The 25,985-nt window shown below is 27.3% G+C and overlaps 1 protein-coding gene across 1 annotated transcript in view; it reads left to right on the top strand.

Moving 5' to 3' along the window:
- The window catches only part of LOC142320978 (zwei Ig domain protein zig-8-like), a 327,902-nt gene that overhangs the window by 115,172 nt on the left and 186,745 nt on the right, over positions 1–25,985 (top strand). The window contains exon 2 of the mRNA XM_075358976.1: positions 25,378–25,466. Coding sequence (XP_075215091.1) covers positions 25,394–25,466 — 73 coding nt within the window. The 5' untranslated portion in view covers positions 25,378–25,393. The remainder of the gene's footprint in view (positions 1–25,377; positions 25,467–25,985) is intronic.

Raw genomic sequence — 25,985 nt, 5'->3', positions numbered from 1 at the left:
ACCTAATATCGATAGGGACTACAGTAAGCAGAACACTGAACGCATCCATGTAATTTCATATTAAAATGGCATTTATTAAGTTTTCTGACCTGAAATTGAAAGCTGAAGCATTCAATTTCGGTTTATTAACATAAATTTCAAATGAGTTTATTATTTTCTACCGCTTAATTTTACAGATTAAATTCATAGGGCTTAATCTGTCGGTAGATTGACCCTATTATGTAACTTCATTAAAAACAGTCAAATAAACGAATCTCGTTTATTCATAATTTTCATGGATTTTATTTTGGATAAAATACATTAATAAATAAGTCATTATCTCTAAGGTAAAATGATTTATTAAACCTTAGTTATATTTAAAAATTATAATGATAATATATTTTTATCCGTTATAAAAATGAAGCACTATTATCAGTTATTAAATCTTTTATTGAACTGTTTAATTTTGTTTATATAAAAAATGTTTAAATGTAGCTCATCTTGTTATATAAACTCTTGTGGTTCCTTGTCCTACTCTGCTTACGTGTTCACTAATTCTCCAGCTCGTGAGAATATTGTTATCTGAATGAAAAATTGTCCAGAGTTTGGATAACCTTTATTAGTTTCTTCAATCTTAAGACATAACATTCATTACATCTATTGTATTTTTTATTTATTTCACTCCTACATATTTATGTAGCTTCCATAACACAGCATGTCGCTTAAGTCCTGGTAATTACAAATAAAATGTTAAGCTCATGAATTTTTTAAAATTGCAATATAACAGAAGAAATATGATTCTTGGAGCATATTTAATCCTGTGTTACAAAAATCTAATTTTGGCTTTCTAACATGCCACCTTTCGAATTACAACATTCAAATCTTGAAAAACCTAGAAAATTTATGCAAAAATCCAATTTTTGCCTCCAACTGGCAAAAAGTATTTCGTATGATCTGATTCGCTTGAAAATCAATAGGGCTCTATTCCAATAGGTTTACATCACTTCCTCAAGTTTTTTCATAACAAAAAACATCTTATTTATACATACATACATATACATGTGTATAAACATTGCAGAATCGTGTTGAGGAGACTAAATTGTAAAGAAAGGTTGTTTCCCCTACCACCAACACGCGCTTAGAAAATCTGACCAGGAGCAGTAGCGATTTCTAAAGAAATCCGCTATCAAAGAAATATGTAATAAAATATATCATTGTATGAAAAATATGAATCAATTTATATATCGTGGATTAACTAACGTAAAAATTGCTGCTATCACTGAAAACTGTTTTCTGTAAACGTTATGCTTGGGCTTTTATGATGTACAATTAAAACATTATGATGAAAATAAGAATTGAAGAATCATTATTATTATTATTATATTTTGTTAAATACTTTTCATTCGATTTGTTTTTTTTTTAGTATTTGAAAATCCCCAGCAATTCCATTAATTTTGTTTTATTCGAAAAATTAGCATATAAAAGTATCAAATAAAAATTATAATGTACAAGTATATAATAAATATTTTCTAAATTCTTATTTATTACTTTAAAATAAACCCTCACTTTTTTTTTTAAATTTACTTATCAAATTTAAAATTAAATATATACATGATTTTTTCGATATAAAAATAGTCTATTGATTTTAATCAAATGTTTGATTTTGTGATATTTCAGTATTTTTAAACAAAATGATACCCTATTATCCTTTTTCTCTCTATTTTTTTAGTGCTCGTTTTAACGTATAATTTTATTAAAATAGTTGTAATAATCGTTAAATTTATTTAATTTTTGATTTAGCGGAAAATTAATTTACTTACAGATAATTTTCTTCTTCGATCGTTTAAAGTTATTGACAGTTTTATTAATTGGGTTGTAAATATTATAATAATACTTGAAAATAAATAAAAAAAGGAAAATTGATTTCATAATTTCCACTAAGTTCAATTTATCATCTATAAAAGTAAAATGGTAGTTTTCCTTTTTTAAGTTTTCTTCATTGGGATTTAAACTTTTTTCTAACAAGTAAGAGAAAACTTTGTAAAAGTGAAAGCTGATAAAATTTTTCTGCTTTTCAGATAAACTCTGTGAGGCCTTACAAAGAAAGTTTCTACTCGAAGCCTATTTATTAAATCTTTATATTCAGTCAAAATCTAGTTGTTATTTTAAAACGGAAAAATTTTTTATGATGATTTGAGAAATATTTATTTGTTGAATTGTTTTTGGTCATTGTTTATTATCCTTGCAAATTATTTCATTTTAATCTTAAATCAAAAATAACATTGTTTTTGCAGATCTACTTTATTTCAGTTATGTTGACTTGTAATATCAATGTTAAATTACCACGTTAATTATTATTACATTAATATTATTTATTTTATTATTCACACATATAAAATATTAATTATATATCTATTATTACAATTTAAAATAATTTATTTGTTTTCAAATTGTAATTGCAATCTAAAAAAAAAATAATTAATAAGAATATTCATCTTAAGTATTAACATAGGGCTCAGAGAAGTTTAATATTTTGTTCATTAGACAATAAATTTACAAAATATGGGTAAAGCAAGAAGGAAAAATTTCCTTAAGCAAGAAGAGTTATTATTGCACAAATAAGCTATCTGATTCTGTTAAAATCGATTAAAGAATAATTAAATAAAGAATATGATTCAAAAGTTAATAGAATTCTATCTGCACTGTTTCCAGAATCAGAACAATAAACAGCCGGCCAAATTAACCAGTTAAGAGAAACATCCAAAAAAAAGATTGCAAATTTAATTTTTCAAAACTAGAAGTGATATCACCAGTAAATATTCCTAAAAGATAATGAAAACAAAATATGGCAAAATTATGATCACAAATCATTTAAATATTTCGGAGAAATAATCAGTAGAAATGGAATAAATAAATTAGTGATTAAGAACAAAAATACATTCACTAAATTTTTAACAAAAATAATTTTTATGATAAAAAGTCATTTACCATAAACGAAAAATTATGACACTAAAAACAGTTGTAAGATCAGTCATCTAATACGTCTTGAAAACCAAAAGTTTTAGTGGAATGAAAACCTACTTAAGATAGGAAGAAGAATTTTAAGTATAATCCAAGAATAATACAAATTGAGATCAGACAGATAGATGATATACGATAAAATTGAAAACAAAAGATAACAGTAAGGAAAAGACGACTAATATTCTATGAATATATAGTCCGAATAAATCAGTAAGACTAAACAGACAGATTTTTGATAAAATATGAAGCCACAAAGGTCAGAGAGGCTATGTTAAACATATGAAAGGTGTGCTCGATAGGTAAAGTATTTAGAGGAAAATTTTTTAATTCTAAAATGAAAATATTTTAATTAAAGATTAATGTAGATAATAAGAAAAATTTTTACAGAGGAGAATGGATTGAAGAAAGAAAAGTTAAAAAAAATTGAAGAACTTCTGAAAAAAAAGAAAGAAGACCAGATGAAGTGATATTTTCCTGGTACTTGGAGGTATATTAACGAAGAACTGTTAATTTAAAAATTATGGTGTTTTACAAAAAAAAACGTAGACAGCAATAAGACCAAAAGAAAAAAGAAAATTTCAAAATGAAGAGATTTTAAAACAGATTGACAAATTGTAGAAGAAGAAAGATTGTAGGAGGAATTTTATTAAATTATTTTGGTGTAGCAAATGTAGAGAATGAAAAATAACAGCGAAGTTAAAGATTAGAGTTTTTTTGTAACCGTCACTCATTTGCCTTGTGTAATATTATTTTTCAAATCGTTCCGCACTGTGGTAATCTGTGAACATAAATACTGTATCAGATTTTTCTATATATTTCAATCTTTATTCTATTCCGTCGGTTTTATTTCTCTGTATTACCAATTAAAACAATATACGGTCAAACAGTATTTATTTAAATATACCGTTTAATAAGTGCCAACCAATCGAGTTCTCATCAGAGGAATATTTCACAAATACCCCTCTTCTCATGCTTGTCTTATTTCTTCAACTCAGCTAATTTTCAGTGTCCTGTTACAACATACTTCAAAGATCTTTTCAATTCTGCTTTTCGCTTTCGATTTGCTGCTACCATAAAATCTTACATACATTACAATTACTTTTGAAAACATTTAATATTTAGATGCGTATTTTTTTTCTATACCCGCAGCCTTCTGTATTGCATGACTGTTCTCTTAATTGTACCGATTTGCTTTGCATTTCTATTTTACTTAGCCTATTGTTTGTAATTTTAAAACTTACATTTTAAAAATTTTCGAGTTCTGATTTAACTTGTAAAATACATTACTCAATTCAGTAAATGTCCTGAGATCTTTGCAAAGGTGTACTGTCAAATGTAAAAAAACTGTTTTCCGTATACATCGTACTCAATCAGTAACTTTTATTGAATATATATATATATATATATATATATATATATATATATATATATATATATATATATATATATATATATATACATCTTTATTTCAGTAATATCTATATTTACAGTATTATCTTAGAAGTTATCTGTTGAGACTGTACCCATGGAAGGAGTCTTAAGAAAACCTACTAATACCTACTAATAAAAAAACTGTTTAAATGTAGCTCATTCTTGTTATATAAACTCTTGTGGTTCCCTGTCCTACTCTGCTTACGTGTTCACTAATTCTCCAGCTCGCGACAATATTTTTATCTGAATGAAAAATTGTCCAGGGTTTGGATAACCTTTATTAGTTTCTTCAATCTTAATACATAACATTCATTACATCTATTGTATTTTTTTATTTCTCTCCTACATATTTATTTAGCTTCCATAACACAGCATGTCGCTTAAGTCCTAGTAATTACAAATAAAATGTTATGCTCATGAATTTTTTAAAATTGCAATATAACAGAATAAATATGATTCTTGGAGCATATTTTACCCTGTGTTAAAAATGGAGCCACTAACCCTCTTAGACGACCGGTGGCGTAACTGGCGTATTTTAAATGGCAAATATAAATAAGTATAGTAGTCTAATAAGTATTAGAATATAATATAGAATAATAATAGATAAATAGATATATAGATAAATAGATATATAAATATAGAATAAGTATTTATTCACAATGACGATACAAAAATATTAGGGTGAAAAATCACCGTTCCAATAGTTAAACAAAAATTGACGTCTTTTAAGTATTACCACTCATCGATGATCTTCATATTCTCATTTTAATGTAATAGTACCATAAAAGGGTTTTTTTAAAAAAAAAGATTATGTATTTTGTGTTTTCAGATTAAAAAAAATAAAAATAATTGTAAGAAACTTTGACACTTTTTTCATTAAAAACTTTTAAAGCGTTAAAAATTCTAAAACATTAAGAAATACATACATTTGACAAGTATAAGTAGGTTATTTAGCTTACGTTATTTCTAATTTCCAATAAAGTTTGTTTTTCAATACACTTAATTCGTATGTCCTTTTTGAATCTTTTACTTTTTATAATTTTATCACTAAGTGCTACTATTTTTTTTTTAATTTTCTCAACATGGCACCGTTAATATTTTATATATAATACATAAATATTGAAAGTTCAGCTTACCTACAATTATAAAATGTTAAAATTTTATAATTTTTGGTAAGCCGAACTTTCATTATTTATATATTAAACTACTTTCTTATAAGATAGCAATATAAACATTTCATTTGTCAAGATTAAAAGTAAAATTGTGCATTGCTGTGTTTTAAATCCACGTCGTCTGCTTTAAAAACATTATATTTGATATTTTATGAGGTTTTACTCGTATTCTTATCCTAAAGTAATAATTTCAAAATAAAATATTTTGGTAATTAGTCATAATTTGTAGAAAAATATTTTTAAAAAGAAAACATTTTTAAAAAGAAAAATAATGTTAAGTAATTTTTGAAATAACCTTCATTTTAAAAAATCTGAATCCAGAATATGTATAACCGAAAATTTGTCTGTTAATGTTAAAGTTGTCTGTATAATTTGAAATTTTATTTGTTGTTCTCGCATAACCGACCGACCTATACCTTTCAAATTTTCAGGTTACATTCGTGTTATATAAGGGAAGTTTATTAGCCATAAATCTAGTCCCTAACCACGTTGATGATGAAATTGCCAATTAAATAAGGAAAAATTAATAATAAAAAATTAAATTATTTCTTTTACCATAGCAACAGAAATAACTTGTGAAGTTTTCTTCGTCAAAGGTCTGTGTACTTAGTACCATAGTCTTTTGTAATTTATTTTCTTTATCAAGATTCTACAAAGTATGATTACTTTAATTATTAATTATTAGTAATATTCTCACAACCATGAGGGTAATGAACACTGCGGGTATCCTGGCTAGACAATAATAACGAGCGAAACGAGTTTATTACAGTCACTAGACTGACTAGACGGTCAGTCAAGCGAATTAAGTCCTGATCAGTTAGCAATATATAACTTTCTAAAATTGTTTTATCATTACTGTCTTTTTTTTGTATCAACAAGAAAAATAACATACTTTCATTCTAGTCAAGATTATCCGAAAATAGAAACTTTATTGATTGAATCATAAAGAGAAAACTATTGGAAAGCTTCAGAATTATTCCACGAAAATCATTGATTGATATATCTTACCACATAAACTGTGAAAAATGTGGTTGAACAAAACCGAGAATTAGGATTGACGAAAAAACAAAACGATGTGGCAGAACGAAAAATGTGATAGTAGTGGATAAATTTGGACTTCATCAGAATTACGTTAATTCTTAAGTAGTGATTGAAAATCACTACTTAAAAATTATCATAGATTACCGGGAAGTAATCTTCCCGGTTTCCCGGGAAATCGGGAAGAGAATGTATAATTCTCTTCCCGGTTTTCCATATCAAAAATACTGTACAAATAATTACGAGGTCTATATTAAGTGAGTTATGTACAGAAATGAAGCGAACTGTACTCCTTTCTAAAAGACGCCCGAAAGAAATTCTTCTTGAAATTCTTTGCACTCCTTTTCATTTTCCCTTGATATTGAAATTAACAAACTGCATTTTCCATTTTAAAACAAGCAGTTTAGAAAACAGAAAAATTTCTTACCTTTACTGAAAGCCGAAATAGAAAATTATTTAAATTGGTCCCCGTATTTAAAAATACTAGACCACACTTTAAAAAATTTGTTCTTATTTTTATCACGTATTCAAATAAGATTTAACTTTTTACTAATGTGCAGTAGACATATATATTTATTTTTTATTTTTTCATTTACTATAACATTAAAGGTATATTAATTTCTGTTAAACATTAAACAAAACAATACATTAAAAGCTTTTCAAGAAAGAAAAATCTTTAGGTAGAGTACCTCTCTCTCTGTCACTGTACGCGCTCCCGTGTTTGTATGTATACACATTCATGTTTGCAATGCAGATAAAATTAACCGTCAACAGCTTTAGTTATTATTTAGTTTCCCTTTAAGAACTAAACACTAAGTTCAAAGCCTCTTAGATCTAAAAACTTAGTCAACCTTACTGAATTTTTAACGTTTTGTTATACTTCTGATTTAATATAATTATTTGACTAATTCTAACACCAGTTGTAAAGTTGGGTGTAATAATAAAATTGTTTCATGTCTTATCTAGTTTTCTTATTAAAAAGAATAAATTCGAACATTATAAAAAAAATAACTTAAAAGAAATCTCATACATTACTTTTATGAATATTAAAAATGATTACTAATTTATTTTATTATTAAATTAATTACATCTTTCTGGCATATCTTCCAAACAATTTTTCATTACTCTGTTTCTGAATAGACTTTGCTCATTTTGTAATAAATTAACTAAATTCAATACAGCCATTATAAATACGTAATTAAGAAATTCATAACAGAAAAACTGTTAAGAATATGTTAATTGAAAACTAATATAAGAATAAGTATTTAATGTAGACCATTAAATTATTCCTAATACTTATCTAATACTACTAATTAAATATTTATTCCTAGTACTTGTTAGTACACTAAGAATCTGCTGACCACCGTGGCAAAGTGGTAGCGTCCCACCTATCATCCGAAGATTCCGGTCAAGCATACCATTTTCACACCCTAAAAAATTTCCATTTCATTTCATATTCTCAAGAAATATCTAAGGATGATCTCGGAGGGTAAAAAACAGAACACTAAGAATCGTCGAGGTGATGTATATTGTACATTAGAATGGTCTCAGATAAAATTTAATCTTAAATTAAGATAAAATTTTACCTTCCAAGATAAAATTTAATTTAATCTTAAAAATTATTCTTTTTAAATTTAATGAAGAAAAAGAAAAGTATCTAACGCTTAGCCGTGGATAAATATACAAGAAGCCGTAATATGGGGAGTAGGCACACCAGGAGTATACAGGAAATGACTTCTTCAGTGGCTTTGTGACTAGAAATATAACCTCCACCATTTCATCAGACTTCTTCATCGTTGCTGACTAAGCAAACCTCTATGAAAAAGTTAAAAAAATTATTTACCCATAAGTAGTTCCCATTAATTGAAAGAAATATTGAACGCTTTATTAACTTAAATGCATTAGTCCGTAATCGCCTAGACTTATAGAAAAATTACTACGTAGAAATAGAAGGTCGAGTCAAATTAAAACCTTGCTTTACTAGATCAGCAATACTGGGTATTTAAAATTTTATCTGGAAATCGTTATAAATCTAGAAATTTACGTTTACTAATATCATATTTACTATTTACCTTTTTTGATTATATATTTGTAAAATAATATATAATATTTCAAAGTCTTTTTATCACTTTCTTTTGAATTGTTTAAGCTGTATAAAGAACAAATAAAAGGAAAATAGCGTTTATATTGAGTTCACTTAAACAATATATGTATATCATGTTATATCATTTTAAACATTATTTATTACGTTAAACCAGATTCTACTATATTAAAATGTAAGATAAAATACTTATCACTCGTGAAGAAGGTACTGCAGACAGCTGGAATTCCCTAAAACTTTATTTAAAAAGATACACGCTATATTTAACGTTATTTTAGAACTTACAATATTGAGATGTGCTTAAGTTTACGTAACTGTATACCAATAGTTGCCTTACAGCGCACCTTATCTTTTTTCGAAAAATTCAAGTTAAAATATATAAAACGGTTATAATCAATGCCATAAATAAAATGAAAAATCTTTCTCTATTATAATTTTATTTTATGTTCCTAATTATCTTAAAATAAAAGGTTTACAAAAGAAAAGTAAACTAACAGGAATTTAAATTAAAAACGTAATTTCTAAAATAAACTTTTAAATTCACTTAAGATGTTAGTTATTTTCGATTCATTATGATTTATTCAGTACGTACTTTACGTATATTTTACAATCCGGCTTTTATTACTGTTGCAGTAGATACGTTTTTACAATAATTCTGTTCCCTAGAACATGCCCTGTTACAGTATTCATTCAACGATGACCTGTCGTAATTTTGGTCTAGATTTTGCACAAAACATTCTTTTCAGTAACTCTTTTATTACGTTTCACAATTCTTTAGCATTTATATCTTATTATTGTTGTCCGTGCAGCGAGCTCAGCATTTGTTTTATTGATTTCCTTTTCCTGTCTTATCCTACCTTTCCACAATGATTTTCTTTATTAGTGTCTCAATCATTTCGTTTCCTACTGCATTTATGTTACTCTTCCTTGCATCAAATTTCATTACTTGGAATAAATTCCTTTCGAAGCTGTATATTTAATTAAAAAATCGTTTCTATTCTGATTATTAATCACACGATTCAGAAATTTTCTTTCATATCTCTGCTCAAATGATACACATATACTACCATAATTTTTTTTTCATTTATCCAACTCATACTAGAACAAAAAAAGTGAAACAAGTTTAAATAAATTTTGTTATTTAAATTACTAGTATAACATTTTAACAATTTATTAATAAAATTTATATTTATATTTATTAATCCCCATTTAACTCACGAAGTTTTGCTTAAAATAACTTTGATAATTTTAAAAAACAAACACATCAACAATTTAGTATTGAAACTGTTGCTAACTCTTATTCTTTGTAGTATAATTAAGCATATTTTTATAATCTAAACCAAAGCTACAAATTTTCCGTGCATATTGTAAATAAATAAATAAACGAGCCCATGTACTCGACTTAAGGTCTGCGTAACAGTTTCGAATCTAACACCGTCAAGTTTAGTGGTGTCGTATCTAATTTCTTATTACTTCCCTTTCTTTTTTATTTGTTATTAATGTTTGTTTTGTGGACTACATGATGCTGAAATTAAATGGTTTGTGATTTATGACTGAGCTTGAAATTTCATATTTGACTTTAAGTCTGCTTGCAACTGTTTATTGTGTATTATTTATTTTGGTGGTTACTTAAGGACCTTCTTATCACGTGCTTTTATCAGGAAACTTACTTATGGCTCCGCAGGAGAGCCGATTGTAATTATAATTGTTACTGAGAAAAAAAAAATATATATATATTTCTTGTACGCGTATTAAATTACATAAACACATATTTATAAAATTAAAAGTACATAAAATTTTATTTCATTAATAACTTCTGATATTTTTTCGTACTGTTATTTTTTTAATTTTTTTATTGTTATTATTGAATTATGATTTATCGTAAAAGCTTTTATACAATCAGAGATTAATTAATGAAGTAATATGCTTAAATTAAAAAAAAAAAGTTAAAAAATGGAGGTGAAGTCTGATTCGAACCGATGCCCCTTCCCCTTTTAAGATCCAAATATTTCTTTAATTAAAATTTTATTTGGCTATAACTCTGGAATCATCGAAAATAAGAACCACCCACTTAAAATATATCCTTAAAAACCCCTCAATGAGGAATTATTACTGCAGTTAAGAAAAAGTCCAAAATTCAGTTTTATTTTGAATTCTAGGCTTTTTTTAATGCTTTTGGTTCAGTCGATTGCAATCAAAATGAGAAGTGCACAACTAGATGTTACAACAGTCCTAAATTCAAAATTTCAACATTCTACTGCTGTTTTTGAGTTATGCGAGATACATACATACGCACAGAAGTCACGCTGAAACTAGTCAAAATGGATTCAAGGATGGTTAAAATGGATATTTCCGTTGAAATCTGAAAACCGGAATTTTTTGAGATCGAAATACAACCTTTACTTCATACAAGGAAGTAAAAATAAAAATTTTCTGAAAATTTAACGTTATAAACATTTTTTTACATTACGTTATTGACAATCATCTTCTAAGACTTAATTTAAAATATTTTCACTAGTCTTAAAAAATAATAACCTAATCGGTAGACATTTTTCAGACAGGTATATTCATTTTCCTATAAATGGTAAATCATCTATATATTAAAATAAAAAAAAGATATGTACGGTTTTTAATGGTATATTTTAAAAAAATTGGTTAAAATTGGAATTATTACACGAATGTGTAGTTAAGTTTACCTAAAAAATCTCAAATACGTCAAAAAGTGATGCGAGAAAATTTTGATTTTTTTTTTTTGTACTTTTGTTGTTTAACATAGCAAACCTCGTTTCGAAATTGGATAAATGAAATAAAAGCATTTCAAAAATATTTCTTTTAGATATATCTATCGGATGATAAAATAAATACTAAAATCAAGAAAAACTGTTTTTTCCATTTCTTTATCAAAAATAAAAATAATTTAAAGATAATATGATAAACGAAATTAAATGACAAACTCCAGTAAAACAATTTTTGTTATATTTAACTGTAAGATTCAACATACAATCGAATTCTTGTAATATTTTACATTTTCTTGATGAAAAATTCCTCCTGCTTTTAGTTGGTTTTATTTAAAAGCGATCGCATATGCAAAAACAACGATAACAATTGTTGTAGAAAATTTTATGCTCCTTTTTCACTTTATGATCTCAGTTAAAATATATTTCTATTATTATTGTTTATAAAATACAATATGGTTCACTTTCATTAAATAAATAGGTATGAAATTAAAAAATATTATTAAATAATAATTTAATTTAAAAAACATATCATATATACATGCACACATACGCACATATTAAAGTTTTTAATGCTTTTTAAATATAAACCAAATCTTCCGAAGAAAAATAAAAACCTACTATAAAAAACCGAAGGGGTTTTATCTGATTTTTTTGTTAATTATGTTGGAATAACATGGTTCAGTTAAAAAATTGCATGTGCCTACAGTATGCCTACAAAAAATATGTAATTAATAATTAAATTGTTAATTAGTATGTAATTAAAAGTGTTCATTCAGTTTATTGTTCACTAAATAATATACGTTTATGATGAATTTTATCTTTTAAATGGATTTTTATTTATTTTTTACCTAAATAAGAAGTTATAACTGGTAAAAGTTTTTTTTTTTTTTATAAATTAGAGTATATCTGTAGATTATACTGCGTTTTTAATAGTTGATGCACCAGTAAATATTCGCTACCAGAAATAGTAGTAACTATGAAATTAAATTCTGATACCAGCAGAACTTTCTGCAGTTTCATGTAATGCTTCTTAAAATCCTTTTTCTCATGTTTAAAGTAGGTTTTGTCTTAGATTTAGACCTACCATAACTAAATTTTTCTTCCTTACTTTTGGTTACTAAAGTGATAATTCTTACAGTTATTGATGTCATACTTCTTTGACAAGGCGGTTTTCCTTACATTTTTAAAATATCTTTTCTAACTTCATTCAGAAATGATAATTTTACATTCCGGTCTAGCTCTGTAGCTCTAGAAAGGAAAGTACTGTAATCGGTTCAATTTGGGTATATACGGTTTTCACCGGACCTTGACGTTTTGACATCTAAGGAACCTACAAACGGGATGGAAATTTTCCGGATGTTAATGTACGGGTGTGTTTTTGGTGTCGGCCTCTAAATCACTTTATATCTTCAGAACTACAGGACCGATTTTGAACAAAGTTGCTCAGGTTACTTCCATATGGGGCATTGATGCAATTAAAGTTTTAAGTTTGGTTAACCGGAGTTAAATGGTCAAGGGGGTGAGGCTGTAGACCAAGGTCACCGTCAGTATCACAAAATTTCGCATAATTAAGGTCATATTTTTCTTAGGCACATTTCTTAAAAATAAAAGTAACAATAGTTGCAAAATCGCACCCCACCCCAAAAAATACTGTTGTAGTCAACTGTTATGTTGTGACGTCACAACTTGAGATTTTGACTTAAAATCTAACTCAAGATTCACTAATTGTTTGGAATTACATACAGATAGCTGAATGATTCCATCATAAATGTTTTACAATCAACTTTCTATTAGGCCTGATATATAATATAAAACTTCCTTTGATGTCCATAAAATTGCCAGAATTTCAGTAGAACAGATGATTTCTCTCATCCGAGAAATCATACATGTTCTATATTTGCAACATAACTTTGTACTCGGTACTACTATAACTAAATTATAGTTTTATTGCTTCTAATTTACTAAAACAAGTAAAAGTTGTTATAATCAATTTCTGTTTCAAAGAATTTCTCTCTGAAAAAAAAAAACAGTTACTCTAGAAATAGTAGACATGATTAGATTTGGCCCGATTAGAACTATTTTCGTTCAACATTAATTTATATCAACGTTTCTGCTCATCTTTGACACATTTACTTTTTAAAACTTTGAAACAAAGGTGTTCAGTAAAGTTTTACTTTATTATAATTTTTAAGTTACTACGTTTTCTATTAAGTTTAGTAATCATATTTTAAACAATAGAAGTGAATAAACTTCATCATCAGGTAAACATAAAGTACAACACATCAGGTAAAAATAAAATATTCACTATTTATATCAGTTGTTATTTTGATTATATTTACCTTATAAAGTATGGTTTTATTGTTAAAAAGTGATCATTTTTAGGTTCTTAACAATAAAAGTTTTATGTAAAGGTTGATTACTGGTACATCATTTTTATTGTTAATTTCCTTATGCCAGTCAATGTGAGACTTGTAGATACTAGCCGGATAATCTTTAAAATGTCTTATTTAATTTAATTTAGATGTTTCAAAATTAGAAGCAGAAAATTAATTATAGATATTCACTACGTTTTGAAGTTGAATAAAAATTAAAAACAAACGATAAAATTACCTCAGTTTAGAAAAAAAGAAAGCGAAATTTTTTTGGGGGGATCACTAGCCTTAAGCTATATTTTTAATACACTTACGGGCTAAATGTTTAAGTAATGAATTTTTTAATAAAAAATTATATTTTCCAACGAAAAAACTATTTATTGTTTGTTTTTTAAGTTAGTTTTTATGTTTTCTTTAATATGTCTTACTTGGTTATGTTTTTTATCTACTGCTTCAAATGTGTTCCGTGATTTCCACATTATTTTATTTTACAATGTACATCAATACCAAGTTTCTTAAAAGTAATGTAATTCATATTATCTATGGAATATTTATTCTATCTTTTTTCTTTTTTTTACTTCACATTACTCAGTACCAAACGTTTTATTATCATATGAAAACATGGAATCATTGAAAAATAGCATTTATATTTGCTTAAAAGAATGATAGTTAAATGCATCCAGAAAGCTTAATTTTGAATCATAAAAATGCATTTTAAGGGAATCTTAATGACGGAAGGATTGATTCAGTCTCATACCACTCAGCTCTCTTCTCTATTGCTAAGTACGGAAAAAGGAAGAGGGAACAAAGTGGTATCGACTCACACAGCAAGATAGCTAAGCACTTTTTGTGTTTCTGTGTGCTGTTCGCTTTCCCTTCTTTTAAATTTAACAGTTGAAAAATTTCCACATATAATGTCAAGAAAAAGACTAGATTGTGGTTCATGTAAAAACATCAAATATAACTGTACTTTGTCTCTAATGTCAGCAATATGAAATGAACATTTATTATTACTATTATCATGTGCGCATAAAATCACACACAAAAAGAATTTATTTATTGATATACAGGCGTAGGGTAGTAATATAATAAAATTTAATAAAAATTATTAAATATTTCACAATTATAATTAATTGTGTTATTTAAAATAATGGTGATTAAATATATTTTTCTAACTAATAATAATTGCTAAATAAACTAATTAACTGTATCAGGATAAACACCAGAGATGAAATAAATGCAAGATCAAGGGAAAATACGGGAAGGGATGGCTATTTTAAAAGTATAGAAAGATGAAGGAGGCAACTAAAAATATACTATCGTTTAATTTTAATTTCAAATGAACATTTATGAATAAGAAATAAATTATTTTAACTACGAATATATTTGCAGCTTTAGCGGAGTAATAGTTTAAAAAATAAAGCGTACGGAAATTTGTTATATTATCTTACAAAATACGTATTTTTAAATCGATTGGAGTTATACGGTGAACAATAACAACTAAAAACATCTAAAATGACTACTTTAAAAATCAATTTTAGGTAATTCCATTAAAGAAGCAACAACTATAAAGAAGACTCAAATCGTTAAGAAAGTCTTAAAACATGAAAACTACTGATCTGTGACCTAAAATGTTAAAATGCAGCACATATTTTGGCTAACTATAATACCCAAAATAAACACGTCATAGAAATTATGTTTAATTGCTAATTTGTGACAAAAAAATCAAATTGTATCATTTAAATTTCTAGCTTGTAGTTTATTTCTTTCAGTAAAGAGTCATACACCATTTTAGTTTAAATAACAATTATGTACCAAAATTATTGGTGAATTTTGTTTTTATAATAATTAAGACTCGACCGTGACGAATTACATAAATATTTTATTATTAAGTTCTCTTTTAATTATGTATGAATAGATTTTAATCATTGTAACACTTTAAACAGCACAGATATACACACATACACACACACACACACACACACACACACACACACACACATACAATGCAAGTTGTGTTATCTAGGCTTTTGTACATCAGTAGAAAACGAGTCTTTTTACACTTCACTACCTAATGAACGAAGGAGAAATGCAGTTTCCCTTTGAATTGCATCTTATTTTTTACAACTGCACTCATCGCTTCAAAAAGATATTTCCGGACTTACAACTACTGAACTAGTAGTCTCGACCATTTCTAGGTCCATTATAAACAAAATCAAAATTTTCTCGTTCTTGTTTTTAAATTTCACATTTCTTACAATAAATAATATGTTAGAAGTTTATTCATTTTTGAGATATTTAAAAAATTTCTTATGTAAAAATTTGTGTTCATTTTGAAATTATAATCTGTTAAAGGAACTAGGAAATGAAAATATATTAAAATTTAACACTTATAAATGTGTTAAATGGCTGGCACAAGTAGGTACAGTGTTGAGGAGCGGTTAGTGGATAAGTGTATGAACAACATACGAATCAAACAATGAAGCTAATTAGTGATATGTTTCGCCAACGTTTTAATAACCGCCACCATGAAAAACAACAACGTTGAACTGGGAAAAATGTGGGTTTGAATTAGGCAGCGTTAAAGATAGGCCGCAGATTGGACGACAGATAACGCGGTTAGAAACATGTGCCGCTGTTTCAGTTTCGATTAAACAATTCCTAATGAAATCAGCTCGTAAATGGTCAACTGAAATTAATATACCGCAGACAAAAATGCAAGACCATACGAAAAAGGATTTAGAAAGTTAAGCCATTTCGTCCGATGTTCATCAATGAACTGCCAGATGGTGACATGGAACGTCGCGCTGCATCCTACCGGGCATTACTAGAAAAAGTTCCCGCTGCAGTGCACCGGGGAAAGTTGCTTTTACTGACGAAAGTCCAATCTATCGTAGTATACGTGCCAAAAATGTGTTATCTTGGGCGAAAGAAAATCCTTATTACGCGACAGAGTTTGAAAGAAATCCACCGCATGTTATGGTATGGGCTGGAATTACAGCTAGTCATTTTTTTGGTCCTTATTTTTTTGACGGGTCAGTGGATTCACAAACTTATTTAGAGATGTTGGAGCCATGGTTAATATCACAGCTTTAAGAGAAGTATCTGATGGTACGAGTATGGTTGCAGCAGGATGGAGCCCCTACACATTTGCTCTGTCAGTTCGCACGTTTCTGGATGAAAAATTTCGAGAACGTTGGATTGGCCACGGTAATCCGCGTCACCAGCTCCGTTATTATGACCACTACGAAGTCCTGATCTCATCACACCAGACAATTTATTATGAGGAATTATAAAGGTGCACGTATCTGCACATCACTATACCACAAATGAAAAATTGCGTGACACTGATTGTCAGTGAGACAATTGCGTGAGAGGCGCCTTCCGTAATATAACACCAGAAATGCTTCGTCGCATGTCACAGAAGATGTGGCGACATATAGAATTGTAAGTACAACATGACGGCAAACACACAGACCCACTGGACCATTAAAATTAATACTATGTATCAAGTGAGTAAATAAAGTAATTCATTATTGTCGTATTTTTCATTTATGACCCATTACAAATTTTTAGTTTTAACTTTAGGGAGTGATTCAGGATTTAACTTTTGTGATCGAGTTATTTTTTTCTCTTAATATAATTTATTTTGATATTTTAAACTGGAAAAATATTAACTCCGAATGAAAATATCATTACATTTCACGTAATTCATACACTTTCGTACAAAATGAATATATTTTTCCCCATTTATTAAAAAAGAAAATAACGTTACTTTTATTTATAGTTTTATATATAGGTCTAGTAGGATGAGTAGCTTATATTTTATAAAACCAGGAATGATATATAGCTTAAATCTCTTCTTTGGAACTCTTTGACCCCCACTGGTGTTAACTATGACACCTCTCTACTAGAGGATGATAATTACGTAACTCATAAATTATTACCGTATAGACTATATTTTAGCGAAACAGAATTGTTAATAATTACTATCACTTGTGTCAACTCTCTAAAATTTATTATTTTATATATTAGTTAAAAGCAGCGTTCATTATTGTTTTAACAATTTATAACCGATTTACATTTTTATTAAATATTAATTAAAACTAGAAGTTTATATGAATTTATATGTTAACGATGTCTTAATTTAGTATTACTAAATCAGTGTTGTGGTAAACTAGTTTTTCATTTAACCTAATTAAAAGATTAGTGGGTATAATTATTTATTTTCAATTAACAACAGTATTTCTTAAAACACACTCATCGCTTGTTTTATGCAATTACAAAGTAGTAATACATTGGCAGCTAAGAAAAAGTAAAAATAATGATAAATAAGAGCTAATAAAGTCGTTCAAATATCTCACCAAAAGTTTTTATTTCATATCAGCAGTAAAGTTACACTGATGTAACTAAAAGTTATACAAACATCATCCAAAATATATTTCATATAAACGGTAGTCAATTTTCTTATATCTAACGCAACAAGTTAAAAATGAAATACTATATTTTATCAGCCGAAATTTAATATGAAGAGAAAATGAAAGACGCAAAAATTTCTCAGATTAATTTCTTTTTAAATTTGTGTTTAGGGCTGATAGGATACTTATACTGATACTTATCACAATTATTCTGATATTTTAGCATTTCAAACATTACTGTTTACTTCTAATAAACAAGATTAGGCTAAGTACTACTCTGTAATCTTTTAATATTATGAAAAAAGTTAAGCAATTTGACTTTAAAATCTCTTTTTAGAACTGAAAATTAAAATTAAAAATCTAATTTAAACAATTCTATTTTATTTTTCTTCAAATTAAAAATGTATTAAAAGGTATATTTAAAATAAAATCAATTCTTTGCATGAAACAAGTTTTTTCAAGTAATTTGTTTTCCGATTGTTCTAGTAGGGTGAGAGTGTTATGATAATTGTTTGTTTTTATATTCGCTTCTTTTTTATATACTTGTAATTACGAGGGCGGTTTGGAAAGCAACCTTATAGCCAAAGCTATAAATAAAAAAAACCTGCGTAGATAAAAATATTTTATATACAATTTAAAACTACAGCTTCTAACTATTTTTCAACCTAGTCGCCATTTAAATTCAAATACAAATACCCTGTTTATAAAATTCAGTCATCTGGGTACCTAACCGACCTTTCACAACATTTTAAAATTCATCATCATCAAAGTGCTGCAACGCAAGCCGTTTGACGCAAGGCTACTATGAAACTTTGAAGAAACTTAAACGAGCCATTTAGAATAAATGTCGCGATATGTTTTCATCCGGTGTTGTTTTTTTTTCTTTTGTTTGACAACGCTCGTTCTCACAGTGCTCTAAGAATTCAAGAACTTCTGAATCGATTCCAATGGGACATTTTTGATCATCCACCTTACAGCCCGGACTTGGCCCCGAATGTTTTTCATCTCTTCACTCGCATGAAGAAATGGCTTGCGTCACAGAACGTCGATGACGACGGCGAACTGAAAAATGCCGTGAAAGGTTGGCTAGGTACCCAGACATCCGAATTTTATGAAGAAGTTATTAGTAAATTAGTGAAACGCTATGAAAAATGCTTGAATTTAAATGGTGACTATGTTGAAAAATATTTAAAGCTGTAATTTTAAGTTGTATATAATAAAATACTTTTATCTATGCAGGTTTTTCATTTATAGCCAAACGGATGTTACTTTCCGAATCGCCCTCGTATATATCGGCAGTTTAGATCAATAAATATCAAAAATTCTTCATTATACGAGGATATCGGGTAAAAGAGAAGCTTATAAAATAAATTGAAATAGCACATGTTGGATATCATATTTTTCAAGTGTTTTGTAATTAATCAAACAATTTTAACTGATAAAAGAAAGTATCTCTAATAAAAGTGCCAAAAAACATATTTAAAAATACATTTATTTATAAAAATTTAATGAAAAATATACGTGTAAATAAGATTATTATGTGTCTCAGTGTAGTTATACGACCAAAATGAATGCCAAATTTGTTCATCAGTAAAAAATATTATTTTATAGAAAGTTTTATAAAAATTTAACAAAAATATATCATTTATTAGAAACAATAATGATATATATTTTTAATAATATAAATAGATTAAAATTGAAAATTATAAAGGAGCTGATTTTTAGGAGCTGTTGGGACAATTGAGTAAAAATTTATTAGAATATGGTTTATCTTCGTAGTTCTTTTATAGATTTATTAACATAATGTTTGTCTTTTAACTTTTCCTCGATATTTTTTAATAGTTTTAAACATAGAAACTGATTCAAATGAATGAAACAGAAATGAAAACTAAAACTTTTTCCTCAGATCTTTATCACGTTTTTAAATTTAATTTTATTGTAAGACGGATTTCACTAGTTAAATCAGTTCAATTCTTAATAAAATACTTGAATACTGATACGCAAGCAAGCTTACTAAATATTTTCAAGATTTAGATATGCAATTAAGAATCGGTTTAAACGTTTTTCATAGTACTAGTATTTTTCCCTTCTATTTTCACATATTTCTTACAGTAAATTTTTCACTACTTTCCTGTAGGATAGCTATATCTATACACGTACTCATGTACACTTTTTTTTTGTTAAATATTCATGGAGAAATAAATGTATGCGTGGATGAGCTATAAGTAACAGAATGAGGTACTAAACGTTGGATTCTTTATAGTATACAACCCTAAAGCAAGCCTCAAAATTATACTCTGTTATTTGTCCAGTACACCGCATTTTCCTTTCTTCTGGCTACATAAATAATGGCATCCTTTCCAAGAAAACTCATAAAAAATCCCTTATTCACAACCGTAGACCTTTATGTACCAAATATCTTTTGTACGTCAATTCTTACATGTTGTTTTATTTCAGCAGTCAGTAAGACGTCATTATTTTAGTAATTAAATGACATTTATTAATACCTAAAAAATCATTTTTATAAGCAAATTTCAATAAAGAACTACTACTGAATTTAAAAAATAAAATACCATTTTCTATCAGATTTAATTCCATTCACTTTTAAACTGTTACAACTGCTTTAGTAAAGAAAATTTTGCCGTTTTATCCGAGTTTTAAAAAAGGAAGAGTTTCTCAATTCAAACTTAATTGAGTGATTTTTAAATTAAAAATTACATTGCCTTCATCGATGATTAATTTTTTTTTTAATTTTTGTCGTTATCATTAATAAATATTGATTAAAACTTGTACTTTGATATCATTCTAATATTTAAAGTACTTTTAATTGTTTAAGAAAAATTTATCAGAAAACTTATGGTAAAAACTAATACATATAGTGTCACTTCATAATACGTTTATGAAGTAACCTTTTATAGTCCGTATCAGAATTTTTTTTTATTTCTTAACAAAACTCAAGATTTTTAATTTAATATTCCTTTTGAAAGCTTTTTCTTCTATTGTGTTTTTTCGTCTATTGATAATTTAGATAAAGTTAGAACAGATTATATTAAGTAAACTTTAAAAATAATAAATAGACTGATACAATCAATAAAAATGAATACTTATTTGCAGCATTTATGTTCTTTCATACTGTTAACAGCATTATTTTCAGCATTTTCGACAATTTTTTCCTTCGTATGAACTTTTAAAATTAGTATTATTGTCACTGCTGGTTTATTTGATTACTTATACTTCAAGTTTACTTTAGGTTTATTTGTAAAACTTCTAAATATTAAAAAGATATGTATATATATATATACTATCATTTTTTTCATGAATGTTCCAGTTTTATAAGATTATAATAATCTTCATAATATGAATCGCCTAAAAATTCCGTGTTCAGAAAAATTTACTATTGTTTTCACTTAAGTCGTAAAAAGTCTCTTTGTCTCTTTCTACAATTACTCATAAAAGGTTCTTTTTTTCTAATTCATCAATCCACTTAATTTTATATATATATCTGCAATACTCCGCGAAAATATTTTTAAAAACTTTTAACTAATTCCTTTATTTACGTTTATTAATAGCTAATTTCTTTTCTGAAAAAAATCATGTTACCGTGCACCATTCACGTCTTCATATTTCTATTGATAGTCCAAATTTTCTAACTTGTTACTTAATAAAAAAACACGTACTTTCTTTAATATTTCGTTCTCATATATTAATGAGATAGTATTAACACATCATAATTCATTTTATTAAGTTACATTATTTTACTTTATCATAATAATTACATACCGTCCATTATTGCCAGTAACTCATTCTCTATTTCAGTAAACAAGTGATAATATTAACAAATTTTAAAAACCCACGAAGCCGTTTTGAAGAAACATATCTACTGCAGAAAAAACCGCATCGAAATCGGTCCAGTAGTTTTTGAGGAAAATGATAACACACACCTCTTACCGCCATTTAAATTGAGACACGCCTACATCTCAAAAACTACACATTTAAAAAAAAAAATATGTTCCGTATTAAAGTTTTTCCATTTCAAGTTGGAAGCAGGTTTACAATTTATGTTATCCTTGATAAGGTCAAATAAAGGTCATTTCAAGGTAAACTTAATTTTTTTGAAATAGGAACCTGTATTTTTACTGTAAAATCGAATTTCTTGCAAAAAAATTAAAATTTCATTTCAGGCTTTTTTTCTCTTAAACTGATAGTTTTGTAATTATTAATTTTCAAAAATACTGTAGGCGTATAAATTGGTGTGTTTGTTTCATTAGATCTGGCCCAGCTGACGAGTTACATCCAGCAGATGTTAAATTAAAAAAAAAAAAAAAAACAGTTAATTCTACCAATAATGAAGCCAAAAATGAAGAAGAAGAAAAATTAGTTGAACATGTTAACACCAGCGAACGTTATAAAATAGCCTAAAAGTGAACTTCATGTTTCAAATGTCATTTGTCAAGTGAACGTAATATCAGTGCTTTCAATTAATTTCTTTTATTAATTTATTACTCATCAGCTATTAAATTAGTAATTTTTTTTATTTATTGGAATTTATGAAACGATTTACAATTAGAGAAAAAAACTGAGGTAATTTTGCTTTACGGAGTATGCCACTGAAATGCTGGTCAGGCAGCAGGTTTGTATGCTCTACGATTCCCCGGTAGAAATACTCCAAGTCGTGCTTCTGTGTACATAATTGGGAAACAGATAGTGATCCTGGAAGTGCGAGGGCCATAAACAAGAACCGTCAAAATACTGTGACAGCAGAAAACAATGAAATAGCGGTGGCTGTGGCGGTCATTGTAGATCCTCATGTTAGTTCAGAAGAATTTTGCCTAACTCCAGGATATCAAAAACTAGTGTTCTGAGAATTTTAAAACACCTGAAATTCCATCCTAATTACATTTCACTGTATCAGGAATTGCATGGCAGCTACTTTGAATAAAGAGTTGCATTTTGTCGATGGGCGATGGAAAAAGTACAGGTAGATCAAAGTTTTTTCCTTAACGTTCTATTTTCCGACGAATCAGGCTTTACTAATCATGGAGCATTGAACAGACATAAAATCCATTATTGGGCAATGCAAAATCTACGGTGGCTACGGGAAGTAGAACATCAACGTACTTTGACTGTCAATTTTTGGTGTGGAATCAGAGGCTGTACATTTAATCGAACCACATTTTTCGATGAAAATTTTAACGGAGTGAAATACGCATATTTACTAGAAAATCATTTGCCTTTACGGCTTGATGAACTACCCTTGGAGAAGAGAAAAACGATGTGGTTTCATCATAATGGTTGTCCAACACATTATCAGTTATCACCAGAGTAATTTTAATCCGCGAATACAATGATAGTTGGATTGGTCGAGCTGGTCCAATACATTGGCCTGCTAATTCCCCCGACATTACTCCAGTAGAAAATTTTTTATGCGGTTATCTGAAAGAAAATGTTACCTACAAGTACCAAGTATTCTTGAAAACATGAAAGAAAGTATAACGTCTGTAGAGATATCAAGAGAAAAACTCTATTAAATGTTCATAGGTCGTTCTTAAAACTTATCGAAAAACGCGTCGAAGTAGAACGATATTTGTTGCTGTACTTTATGGAGAGTAAGTTTTTAAATTATTTTAAATAAAAGGTATTAAAAAAATTTTAAAGTATCAGTGATTCATTAAAACCAAATATTTTCATAGAGTCGTCATAACTTGTAGATAGCCTACGGGCTATCTACAATATCTGAATGTACTATTTGATTAAAAAAATTCATTAAAACGTAAATGGTTAATGCTTTAATTGATTGTTTTTTATTTAAAATTAAATTTTCATTTATTTAAAATTTAACATCAGCTGGGCCAGACCTAATGAAACTAGACACTTCATTTATACGCCTACAGCATATTTGAAGATGAATAAATAAAAACCCATCAATTTTAGAAAAAAAAGTCTGAAATGAAATTTTATTTATTTTTCCAAAGAATTCGATTCTACAATAAAAATTCCAGGTGCTTATTTAAAAAAATTAAGTTAACCTTGAAATAACCTTTATTTTACCTTATAAAGGACAACATAGGTTGTGATCGTATTTTCCTCTTGAAATGGAAAAACATTAGTAGGAAACATTTTTTCCTAAAATATATAGTTTTTGAGATATAGATGTGTCTCAGTTTAAATAGACCACTCGGTATATGGGAAAATTATTTAGGGCTAAATAACGCAAGTATATTAATTACCATTTTATAACTATTTGGATGTAAAATTAGGTTGACCTCACTTACACTCCACGAACTTCTCAGTGGCTTATCGTTATAAATAAATTTTTCGTTCAAATGATTACGAAAGAAATATTTATTAGTTAAAAAAATAAAGCTTCCTTATGGTAAATTTAAAAGAATAGTTATGAACGAAAGGAAATTCAGTACATAAAAATACCATTTTCTATCAAATTTAAGCGATTAAATAACAAAAGAAACAAAAGGATGATAATAAGTGTAACGTTGCAGTAATTTTTCCATTTACGGAAGCAGGTATTTACGTTAATTTTATAGCTGTATGCTTTTTTACATTTAGGAATGCAATTATAGTTAAAGAATTGAATAACATTCTTTGTAGAAAACATTCACTAATTTATTTCTAAATTGCATTAAGTAATCAAATTAGTTATTTGCCTATTATTACGTCATATTCTCAGTTCATTGATTTTTATTACTCTAGTGTATAGCCCATTTCATTACATTAGCGAAAGAGCCCGTTTAACCCGTACTCGGTACTTTGAAATTATTTCGTAACGTTCTTAACAACTGCTTTTATTTTTATTTTTAACCTTAAAAGATTATAACGTATAAATTTTATGCACCAACTTTGTTTCTCGTTTCCGTTCTTATAGCCTACTTACTTTAATACTTTTTCTTTTGTATTTTAAATTTATAAAAATATAAATTGTAAAATTTATAATCATAATCCTAATATTCTTTTTAAAAACTATTTAAAAATTTTGAAAAAAATTATGTTTAAAAGAACCAATATATTTGGAAGAAAATAATAACATGAAATTTGCTCAATAATAACAATATAGGTTATCTATATTATTATTTATATATTTTCTTTTTACAGAAATCATGGCTGGGGGATGAAGAGGGCTGCGGGCAAGATGGCCGCCACCCTCTGCATCATAATTACCCTGCTAGTCATCGTCGTGGCAGGTAAGATATACGTTTTTAAAATAAATTGCACACGAACACGATGTCTTTAAAAATTGTGTTTTTTTTATTATAACATGTAGTAACAATTTCTTATTTAATTTAAATTTATAATTTCATCAAATTTAATTTTTTTATGATTAGCTATTAATTTTTCAATACTATTATTTCATAGGAAATAAAAGAAACTGGTTTATACCAGTTATAAATATAACTTTTCATATAAATTCACAGGTTCGTAGAAAAACTCTTGCGCTTTCCTTCAAGAGAAACACTGCTTAATATTTCTAATTAGTATTATTAATAATTATGAATTTATTATTTTAAGAATGAATTTAGTTTCGTTAAATTATGTAAGACATCTCTCTCTATTAATGATATATTTTATTACAAGAAAGTTGAAAATTTCTTTAAAATTAGGGCTTTAAAGTTCCTCTAGGACTTAGGCATCCGATTACTGATTCTTGATATCATTATAGAATTTAAAAACTACTGATGATAAGGAGCTTATAGATATATAAT

This window comes from Lycorma delicatula, chromosome 3 (assembly GCF_047948215.1).
Source record: "Lycorma delicatula isolate Av1 chromosome 3, ASM4794821v1, whole genome shotgun sequence".
In the NCBI taxonomy this organism is placed as follows: Eukaryota; Metazoa; Arthropoda; class Insecta; order Hemiptera; family Fulgoridae; genus Lycorma; species Lycorma delicatula.
The sequence above is the reverse complement of the archived record's forward strand: the minus strand, read 5'-3'. Positions and strand labels throughout refer to the sequence as shown.